Below are 11,913 nucleotides of genomic sequence, written 5' to 3' on the forward strand. Positions count from 1 at the left end.
CGGAGGGGGCCGGGCAGCCATGGGGACTTCTCCCGTGGCTTCCCCCACCTGGGGGAGGCAGGCATAGCCAGAGGAGCTGCAGGAGAACCTGCAGGCTCCTAACTGTGCCTGCCTCTCCCCGGCTGATCCAAATCACCAAATCCCTCTGAATCAGCGCCAAATCTTCTGAAGTTTATTCGGCCAAATCAATTCAGGACAGTGATCCGTATCTCAGAATCGAATCACTGTCCTCCAAGTCAGCCAAATCCAAATTGAATACTTCCTTATTTGCACAGGCCTACCAATTAACTTATATCAGGTGTCATACACAGCAGCTGCAGTATTCCAGATAGGGGAATACTATGGATAGAGCAGTGAAGCATGTTGGAGGGCACCACTACTATATACAGTAAATTTTTAGTCTGGATATAGCCACAAGGATCTTTTTTCCATAAGGGTTATTCTGAATGTGAAACATGCCCCTTGTGGTGATTAAATTTAAAATACATTACCTAATAAGAAAAGCAACTTGCTGAAAAATGTAGTCTTACCTCATTTGAAAATCAGGTTGCACAGGCTTTAGTCTTTCTTCTCCTTAGGTGCTGAGTTTTTTGGTGAACTGGTTATTTTAGTGCTTTGGGCTTCTAGTTAAACCATATTTCCTCCTAATCCAAGTAACAAGAATCCTTAAGAAAAAGCAAAATATTTCCCGAGTTCTCTTGAACTACGGTCTTCAATCCTATTGATGTGGGGCTTTACTGGTTTATCTTTGTCTCTCCCCAAGCTCCTACTCTGTGCTAGATGCCCAGTTTCTCCACTCGGCTTGAGAGAGTTTCCTCAATAGTGCTTTAGGTAGGGGAACTTGGGCCAGTAACCATGGAAAGATTATTTTCCCCTTCAGTCAAAATCATATGTCTCCCTGTTTCAAGAGTTATTTCCTAAATTATCTGTTTCCATTTCCTCTCAGCACCTTCACCAGTTGCTTTAACACATCTCCTTTATGTGTTCGTGTCATCCTCATCTCATTTTGGGCTTTTCCAGCCCCTCCCAAACTCCTTAATTAGGAAATACTCAATCCCAAATGTCCAATATCCCTCCTAGGCTCCTTTAATTATATACCTTATATCTAGCCTCATTCCTGATTTCTGCCTACAATTTTTCTTTATATTCTCTGACATTCCTTCCCCACATGCCTTGCAATGACCTTCACAGTGTCTGGGGTCTCTCATCTCTCTAGAATTCCTTTATTCTATGATGAATTGGGATTAATCCTTTCCTGCCTTGTAGTTAAAGAGTCAGGACTTGGAGTAGGGGTGTGCTTACCAACCCTTAAAGCACTGGTATGCAATGAGAGTATATTGGAAATCAGAATTTAGAGGTAGCTCTCAGTGCTATAGAATTTTGCTTCCATTTTATATAGTGAAGTGCAGATCAAGTTTATATATGGCATGTTTGTGTGTTCAATTATTCTCTGTACTTTAAATTCCCTAGCATGGGGTATCCAGGCTATTTCCAAGATAAGGCAAGATGCCTGTGTATCTCAGATGTTGAACAAATTTCCAAAATCTTTGAATTATTTTGAGAACCTAATGTAGACCTCAACTGCCCCAGTCCAACACCCAATTTTCAGCATCTGCTACTTGTCCCTTCATTCACCATCTGTTCTTTATTTTAGTCATCTTCTCAATTTTGTTTTTTCTAGATCCCCTGCTGCCTCTTATTCCATTGCTCATCTTTCCTTATATCCTATAGTTGTGCTTGACCCTACTGCTTCTTTAGCCCTTGTGTTTCTGAAAGTGCTATACAGTGCAATATCCTCTAAGCATCTCTGTTCGTGTTCTATTCCAGTGGCTGTACTTGTGAACAGCAGAGGGCTCAGATATCAGTGGCACAAACCCATATCCTTAGATAAACCCAAGAAACATGGGGCAATAAAATAAAAGGCAGAACATGTTTCTGCTCCAATTAATTTACTTTATTAATTCAGATACTTGTAGAGGATGAATTTATTTAACCCTTAAATTACCAGATTTCCCACCTTATTAACCTGGTAGGAGAATGCTTGCTTATAAGCAGGGATCCTGGTTTTCTCTGATTTTAAAAAATCCCTAATTTTCAGTTAAAAAAGTAACCCCAAATCCACATTTTTCCATGATTAAGATTAAACATCACTATCTATATCTATATCTTAGTGGTATTTCATTTAAATCACTGAAAAATGTGGATTTGGGGTTACTTTTTTTAACCAAAAATTGGGGATTGATTTTAAATCAGAGAAAACCAGGATCCCTGCTTATAAGGATCTGGAACAACTTCAGAGTTACAGCACACTCTGTTTTTAAGTATGTCAGTTTAACTGTTAATTTTTTTCTTCCTCAGTGATGATTCTGGGTTACATGATTAATTTATATACAACAGCAAGAAGCTGATGTCTGTAGATTCTCAATTTTGGTACCAACACTGAGAAAATATTTTTAACTCAGCACTTATATTGTCCAGATACCTTCATTCTTCAACTCTGTGGTATTAACATGCACACACATTTCATTCTTAATACCAAGTACTAAAACCCAGGAGTGTGAAAAGTCTTTTATTTCCAAGAAGCTGGGATGGTTATGAAGAATTCTACTCCTGGCTTAAAGTCTAAAAATACAGCTCTAATGAGGAGCTGTCTGTAGTTAAGTTCACTCAGCTAGAAAAAAGGCAACCAATGGCACTAATTATATAATCTGGTTTGGCAACAGCAGGTCTTAATTATTCCAAAAATCATGCAAGTTTTTTAGTGAGGTTAGTCATTTAAGATGTTCCTTTTTCACTGTTCATTTTATGTGGCTTTTTGATGCCAATCTACTTTAGAAGATGCCATGGTTAAGTTATGTTTATATCTGTCTGTCTGTCTGTCTATACACACACACACATACACACACACACACACACACACATATACTTAAAAAATCACAGAACGATATATTGTTTGAAGAGAGGTTAATATCTTAGAAATGACTGCTCGTTGAATAGTCAAGAGACATTTTTTCTTATGTAACAACACTTTCCAACAACAAACTGGTAGACGGGGACAAATTGTTTTTCATGGTTATAGTCTCTACTCTGATTAGACTAGAGGCATTCTGTAGTCCTTTAAAAAAAGTTTTATTTTGTAATTATCCTTTAATAAAGCTCAGTTAATAACTTTTATCTATTAAACTTATTTTGAAAATGGCCTGAGTAAAATGTTAATTATTTTTAATAATCCCATGTACCAAAATAATTGGGTTTTCTGGCCTATGTTTCCTGCACCTAAATTTAATCTTTGGCACTTGAATAAGAATGTAGGTCACTTCTAACTTCTTTCTCCTTTTTCTTCTTCCCCAGGAAAAAAATATGCGACTGCTTTACGTAAATTTTTAGAGTTTATTGTTTTCTGTTAATTATTGTAGCTACAACTACTTGTCAGGCAAGAGGAAAAGTAAAATAAACTGTATTTAGCTTCAGTTTTCTCAATCAACCCATTCTTGGCTTCAGTCCTGGAGTTGTACTTGAATTTATAACTTCATGAGAACTTTGAATTTATAACTCAGTGCCCCAGCACAACTAACAAACTTGTGCTATTGATATCAAAGAACCCTGTGCATAGTGAGCCAGATTCTCCTTTAAAATCCAGTGCTTCTGTGCTACTAAAGTGGTCTACAGGGGCTGGATTTTGGTTATAGCTGGCCAGCTGAGGATTTCCCTGGCTGGAGAGGATGCTGATGGCATAAAGCCATTAGAGCTGGCTCCTGAGCCAACACCTTGCCTAGATGTTTCCAGTAGGGCTGTGCGAAGCTTCAGTCACTGATTCGATTCAGAGGAGATTCAGCTCGATTTGGTGGCTGAATCCGAATCAAATCAGGAGACCCATTAATCTCTCCAAATCAAATCGGAAGCCTCCGATTCGATTAGGAGAGATTCAACAATTCGGCCATAGACCTAGCTTTATATGTTTTTTCTATATACCTCAAGGTACCAGGCACAGCTCATGAACGCTGAGGTGGTGGGGTGGATGGAGCATCCCACGGAAGTGCAGGTGGGGAGGTCCCCCGCATGCTCGGCAGTGGACCCGGAAATAGACCATAAGTACTACTGGTCCACTTCCGGGTCCGCTGCAGAGCACATGGGGGACCCCCCAACCCTGGCAACTGGTGCCTCCTGGGTCTGGGAGGGCACCCAGGGTCCCACCACAGCCAATTGCCAAGCTAGGGTACATGGGAAGTCCCCCGCGCACTTGGAGGCAGACCTAGAAGTGGACCGGAAGTAGTTCTGGTCTACTTCCGGGTCCCCCACACTCCTGTGGGATGCTCCATCTGCCCCACTATCTCAGCGTTCACAAGGCACGCCTAGTACCTGTAGATATGTAGAAAAAACATATAAGGCTCTTTCTATGGCCAAATTGCTGATTTTCCAAATCAGAATCGAGTCTTCAGATTAGGCCAAACTGAATCAGTACAGTGATCCGAATCAGCTAATCTAATCACTGTCCCCTGAATCGGGCCGAATCCGAATCGAATACTTCCCCCTTCGCACACCCCTAGTCTCCAGTATACAAAAATGGCTGTGGGAAGGATATAGAAAGTAGCATGCCAATAGCATAAATTAGGCTGCTGTAATTTATGGCAAAGCCAAAGCATGGCATCCTAACTGTTACTGTCTCCTCTTTACAAGTGACAGCCAGACACAGGGAAGAATCTGGTTCCATGCCCAGCCTGTGCCTCATCTTCTTAATTGTTAACCCTTCTGTCTTTGCTTTCACATGTATGATGTAGGCAGGAAATCAAGTTTTAGAATTAATTTTCAGAGAGAATACACATAATATCACTTATAGATTTAATTTAAATGAAACATTATTATTATTTTTGGAAAGGGTTAATGCATATTTAGAGAATCTGTTCAACCTATCATCTGCAGGTACCATTTTAAATGGAGATGGGAAACTAATTAGCACACAAGATCCTGAAAGCTAAAGCCAACCTCAGGCAGCTTTGCCTTTTAGTGGAAATCCAGTTATGCATTTTTCCCTCTTAATGTTTCCATTCCAGTTGTTAGTTTTATTATTAGAACAGAGATATAGCAGCATTAATTAAGGAAGAATGGCATTAGTGGGAAATGTGGGTAATTTAATCTCTGCTGGTAGATTTATGCCTTGGGTAAGTATTCATAATGATATGGTTTTGTAATTATTTACATCTTAGAAATGATCTGAAGACATGGATGGATTGTTGCTTTGCAGTAGGCCAATAGCAATGCTTTATGCAGTAAATAATATGCAGAAATTTCATTAAAATGTGAAGTACTTTCTAGTGATTAGGTCAGGGGACTGAGTGTTAATCCTCTTAGTCTGTGTTTCTGCTTCATCACATCCTGCTGTGTTCTCAGGCTTTTGGGGTAGACCTAATTTAATACCTATTGACTTAAGTGGAAGTTTAATCAGTTCCCTTTTATGACATCAGTTGTGCAATTTATTCTTCTAGAAAATGGGCCCAGTAGATATTTCAAAGGGTAACATGAGGCTCAATAAATATCTTTGGTTCCTAGTCAACAGTGGAGTATAATGCAAATTGTTTCAAGAAAAGTATTTCTCTATAAAGGTGAACTTTTTAATTAATCAAGCTTGTTAGTTTTTGACAGTAAAGCATTAGGTAGCTCTTGTTATCCATATATCTATTAAAACATAGGGTGAAGGAGATCATTCCAGTATCGTATTTATTTATCTTTTTAAATGGCAAAATATCTGATGCAAAACAAGCTAGGGAAGATAAATGTATTCAAATCTAGAACAACTCTAAAGATCAGATTAGAGCACTGGAAATTAAAATGTTCACTCAGGATCTTCACTACTTATACAGACTATGGTACCTTGCATATAGTGCGCCACAGAATTAGTTATGCACCTTATTTTTAAAAGGTTGAATGAAGAAAAGAAAGATCTTTCCTTGTAATAAGTAAAGCAGGCCCCCTCTACAGGTTACAGGTATTGTGCAATTACCTGGTTAACTGTGTAATTACCTGCAGACCAGCTATGCATGCAAAGTAGCTATCACACAATATACAGGTCCAACCAGCTATAAAGTTAGACCTCAAAAATGTGTACCAACTTTATAGCTAGTTGCTGTTGAGCTTCTCTGAAAGATCTAGATTGCTCTGAATGGTTGCCCTGCTCTCATCACCATCTGTCTCACATTAACAGCAGTGATTTCACATTTTCTTCTGGATCAAGGCTGTCCAACTCATGAGCAGCCAGGGGTTGCATGCCCCCCTAACTGTGCAGGCCTCCTGTTATACTGCTGACACTGCCACATCATACCGCAGATGCTCCCATGCAATGCCATGCTTCACAGGCACATTCTAGGCCCCTTGCCTCCAGGGGCGGGGGCAGGAAGCTGGAGCCAGAGAAGGGAGGGGGAAGACTGGCAGCCAAGCAGGAACTTGCAGGCCACAATTTAATCTCCAGTGTATTTGGGCACCCTGTTCTAGATCATTTATGAACATACAAAATAGTCTCAGCAATAGCATGAAACCCCTGTGTAACCTTACTAGTAATACCCCATTTGATGATTCCCTAATCAAACGTTTTTTAGAAGCCTGTCAGCCTGTTCTTAATTCATTTAGTATTTTTTTATACCATATCATAAATCTTTTTTTAATCAAAATATTGAGCATGTTACAAAAGTCAGTATATTTTTATATCTGTGCATTTGTCATAATCAACTTAACTTGTGAACTCAACAATATGATGCAAGACTGATTTGCCAGTAAATTGTGACTTGAAAACCTTATCTCAATTGACTGATAGACTGGAACTTTAAGATAATAAATTTACTGTTACCAAAACACTGGAAGTATTTTGTAAGTCATTTTAGGCATAGTGTAATTAAGATCCAGTTGCACAACTTGAACTTGATTCCTGATTCTTCTGTGAAGAGTACTGTCCAATCACCATGTTTCATTTAGTGAGAGAAAGAAAGGAATTTTTCCTTCCACTTTGTGCCTCACTGGAAAGTTATAAAAATGTAACAGCCTGAGCACAAATCAACTCATTGAACTACACTGAAATACTGTAATGAAAAAATAATTAGTGCGTATTGGCTAATAGGACAAATAGGCTTTTATGAGGCTGTTCTACACTAGCATTCCTGATAGATACAGTTATAGCATGCTCAGTACTACTCTGATGACGAGTCAGTTGCTGAGAAGTAGGAAGGTGCGGGAGATTAAGCAACTCAGAGAACAGTCGGGAAAGTATGCAGTGTATTAAGTGAATTATAGAATGAGCTTTTTGAAAAAGCCTGAAGTACAGTATTAGAATAGTCCAAATGAGATGATGTGATGTGCGTAAATAGGTCAAATACACTACACATGTTGGTTCTGTTATTTACTCCTGGTGTTTTGCAGGCAGGGCATAGCTTTCACATAGCTAATAAACAGGCTCTTGTAATTCCACAGGACTGTGCCAACTTACTGGGAAAGAAAGCAAAAGTCCGTGTAAACACAGAAATAACTCTTGGTTGCAGAATTCCAGATAAACATAAAGTTAAGAGTGTATGCATAGCAAAGCCACAACTAACCAAAGTTAGTTAACCTTGGAAACTTCAGCCAAAAAATGAAGAATTTTTATTTTAAAGGCTTAATTTGGAGTTTCAAGAATGCCTGCATAAAGCTTATGAAATAGACCTCCATCAGATTTTATTGGAAGAGAAGGGTGGCAGGCATCATTACTAGTAATTTTATCAGGTTTAGCTTTTAAAACCATCTCCTATCTTCTCCCTTCCTCAAGAACCTTTTCCTTATCTACATATTTCCTTTTCTAATCTAATCTTTCTCCTTTTTCCCTTGTGTTCTTTCGTTTGAAAAACTGCTAGCAATTATTCATGAATATCAAACTGGTGCCTGAAAAAGTATGAAAGAACTAGGGAGGGGAGAGGGGATTGTCTGTAGAAGCACAAGATGGTCACAGAGAAGCTCTTACTGAATTACAGTAAGACCCAGAGGCAATCAGTATTTGGGGGCCAGTTTGTAGTAGGTGCTATAGTTTATGAAGTGACAGTTGAAGTATCTGCAAATCCAGAGCAACAAAAATATAATTCAACTGGCAGGGATGAGATTTGGTGGTGAATACCAAATTGTTGACAAAGCTGAGCCCACAAAAGGTAATGCTTAAACTTTTAAATATTTTTTGTTATTTTCCAAGAATTTGGAGTCCAGTATTAAAAATGATTTTCCCAAACCTTTCTGACTCATAAGGGTTTTTTTTTTTCATTAAGAAAAAATAATTTAAAAATAAAAACCCTTCCTACCTTAAAGGACATTTTTAGAAGTTCTTCCCCATGGCCCACATTAATTCCATTTCTCTTAATCCATGATCCTGAGGTGAAGTTATACAGCTGAATTTGAAGATATGCTTTCTGATGTTACTTTCAGAAATCTCACGTTTATGACTCAACCGCATGATCAGGCAGAAGGAGCTTGATGATCTTAGCACAGATGTGTTTTCTTCTGCTGTAATCTATCCTTTCCTACATCTTGAGCAGCTCAGTGGAACCGGGTTTTGTTTTCTTCTAAGGCCCTGAAACCTAATGGAAGTTACTGTTATCTATTTAAAGTGAAACTACAGTTGTTTTCCACCATGAATGTTAGCCCCCTTCCCCACCCCATCCCCTCCCCCCCACCTCAAAAAACAAACCCAAACCTTTCTGGCTTTTAAGAGGTTCAACACTTAATGGAAAATGTTTCTTTTTCAGGCCTATTGTATCTGAACAGAATGAATTGCTCATACAGTTCTTGTCTGATTTAAGTTTAACTGCCGATGGCTTTATTGGTCATTATAAATTCAGACCCAAAAAGTTGCCCACAACTACAGCTCCTCCTCCAACAACTCCTCCTCCTGCAACAAGTAAGTTTTAATGGTTTTATTTATTTTATATTGAAGAAGGAAAAATTTCAGGACAAGGAAAGATTCTGTAACAAGAAGCACTTTAAAACCTAGAACTTGGTTTTGTGGTTTGTTTGCATTAAAAAAGTTGAGGGAATGCATGAAAATTAATGTGCTCAGGGGAATAACTAGAATCTATTTAACATAATTAAAGAAAACTCCTCAAGTCTAGATTTTACTGTACCTATAACTGTCACAGTTGGAAAAAGTCTTATCATAGAAATATTGAACAAGGATTAGCTAGACATATTTCTGAATCCATTCATTTTTCTGATAGTTAGCTAGCAAGTATCTTCTACCATGATAAACTGCGCAGTGAAATTGATATTTATTTTAAATAAATTGTTTACTTCTCTGAAAACTGCTTTGGCTTAGACCTCTGAGGAAACCATGAAATTGTTTCTAGATGAGTTTGTATGTAAAAATTGTCCAGACTTGTCTTTGCTATGCTGCTCAATTTCTGAGATTAAATGAATGGTAAGAAGGCTAACTGAATTCTCATTAGACTCTCCTGGCAACAGCATAGAGGCATTTTTTCTTTGTAAGTAGATCTTCTGCGGATTTAAAAAAATCATAGAATCATAGAGAAGTATGGCTGGAAGGGACCTCCATAGGTCATCTGGTCCAAACCCTTGCCTGAGGCAGGATCATCCCTGTCCAAACCATCCCATGCAAATCCATAATCTAATCTGTTAGTGAAACTACAGTCAACCCTGACACAACACAAGACATAACATCCTAATCTGGCACAGGTAAAGCAGAGGGACCATGGCAGCCAATGTCCTGCCATAGTAAAAAGTTGTTAATATAAGTTCAAGTGATGCCATTCCCCCTGCTACAGAGGAAGGCAAGATCCCCCACAGTCCATACCAATCTGACTGTGAAGTAAAACTCTTTCCTGATTCCAGATAGGGAGATCAGTCTGACCCTGAACAGAAGGGCAAGACCCTCTAGCCAGGAGCATTGGCACACCCCAGTCACAATCCCCAGCCTTGGCTGCAGCCAACACCCAGTGTCTGAGGAAGGCTTCAAAAAACATCCCTTGACAAATGTAGCAGTCGGGGGGTGTAGAGAGGAGGGGAAGGGAATTCCCTCCAAGCCCCATGAGGCAACTAGCAGAAAAAAATGTTCACAAGTTTGTGTTCTTTTATTAAAAGAACTGTGCAATACTAACAAATAAGACCCCAGTTTATACTTGAATATATAGAGAAGCAGTGGAACATTTCCAGTATGTTTCACCAAATTTCATAGTTTCATAGTTTCAGGGTCGGAAGGGACCTAATAGATCTTCTAGCCCGACCCCCCGCCAGGGCGGGAGAACAACCCAAAAAACACAAACAAAACCACTCACCCTAAAAACAAAAACGGGACTCAAATGAGTCCAGCCAGGTAAGTATCCAGCCTCTTCTTAAAGATCCCCAGGGTAGGGGCCAGCACCACCTCCCTTGGAAGTTGGTTCCAGCTCCTAGCCGCCCTGACTGTGAAGTAGTTTTTTCGGATGTCCAATCTGTACCTCCTCTCCATCAACTTGTGCCCATTACTCCTTGTTATGCCAGCGGGGGCTAGGGGAAACAGCGTCTCCCCCAAACCCTTCTGGTTCCCCCTAGTGAGTTTATAGACGGTCACCAGGTCCCCCCTCAGCCTTTTTAGGTAAAAAAATTTTACCTTTTTGCTGGGAAGTTGAAGGGTTTTAACTCTTGCAGTTTCTCTACACTGGATAGAAAATATTCCAGGGACAATGACAGTGTAAATACATCTTACCATGTTTACTCAAATGTAAGGCGACCCCCCAATAATTAGATTTTATATATGGAAAATTTATAAATTTGATATAATTTTTCTAGGTATAGAATTTAATTATTAGAGGTTTGTCTTGAATTTATCAACCTCTTACTGCTATAGCAGGGAAAATAAATTGGGGCGGTGGGGGGTGTCAGATAGCTGCTTTGCTGCCCCGCCTCTTTACTGTCAGACCCTGCTCTCCCTGAGCACTTGGAAGTAAGGAACAAATTTGAAAAAACTGGCCTTGAAATAAACATAGCTGTAGCAATTTCATATAGTACCAATAGACTTATTTAATCCAAAATTGATGCATACCACATTTTTTAAAACTTTGCAAGTTTTAGCACAGGTACTCCATGAACACTTTTAAGGAGCACTTTTATACCTACTTAGAGTTCAAACTATGCATGATTTTAGTCCAAAGCCAAAAGGCTCATGATTTTTCATGTACGTCATTGGGCTGGGCCCTTCCAGAGTCAACAGCATTTCAAGCCATGGTGACCCTACAGCTCAGCACTGCTCAGTATGTGCGTGTACTCCAGATACCTCCTCCCCCCCTTCCCCATCCAAATCCACATGCTAATTAGCCTTCACTCATGACTGGAAGTGGGTGTTCTCATCATGAGTCCTGGGATCTTCCAAAAATGTATATGATGATGAGGCGTAAAGCAACCTGGTCCAGCTTCACCTCATGGAGGGTGGGGCCACACTAATCATGTGACAGGCTGAGAGGGGGCCTGACAGGGATTTGGGGTAAGGTATTTGGGGCCTGATTTGGTGATGTTTCCCAGACATTAAAACTGGTGAAGAAACAGGAATAACTGGAAATGGGAAAGAAAGGTGGGCTGTGCTAGCTTATCCTTGTGGTAGGTTCCATCAGTATGTTTGCCTCATATGGGTCATGTACTCGATAGTGATGCTCAGTGTTGGCTGCATTTAATCAGCTTCGTAGTTGATTTATAACTGAACGCTTACTGCTTTTAGCAGAACTTCAAAGACAGGCAGTGTATTTAAAGTGGTTTCCTTGTATGCAAATGTAGCTTTTCCCTCCCATGTTGATTGGGGGAGAAAAAACTGTGTCATATATTGGAGTAAATACAGTATTTATGGTGTTTTCTGCAGTATATGGTTTGATTTTTATATTTAAAAACAGATCGAATTGTAAGAGTAGCTTCACATGGGGTTTTCAG

At 39.5% G+C, this 11,913-nt stretch overlaps 1 protein-coding gene across 1 annotated transcript in view; it reads left to right on the plus strand.

Moving 5' to 3' along the window:
• PCOLCE2 (procollagen C-endopeptidase enhancer 2) overlaps window positions 1-11,913 on the plus strand; it is a 45,392-nt gene that overhangs the window by 25,397 nt on the left and 8,082 nt on the right. The window contains exon 6 of the mRNA XM_006027283.1: window positions 8,751-8,902. Coding sequence (XP_006027345.1) covers window positions 8,751-8,902 — 152 coding nt within the window. The remainder of the gene's footprint in view (window positions 1-8,750; window positions 8,903-11,913) is intronic.

Source organism: Alligator sinensis, unplaced genomic scaffold (genome assembly GCF_000455745.1).
Source record: "Alligator sinensis unplaced genomic scaffold, ASM45574v1 scaffold846_1, whole genome shotgun sequence".
Lineage (NCBI taxonomy): Eukaryota > Metazoa > Chordata > Crocodylia > Alligatoridae > Alligator > Alligator sinensis.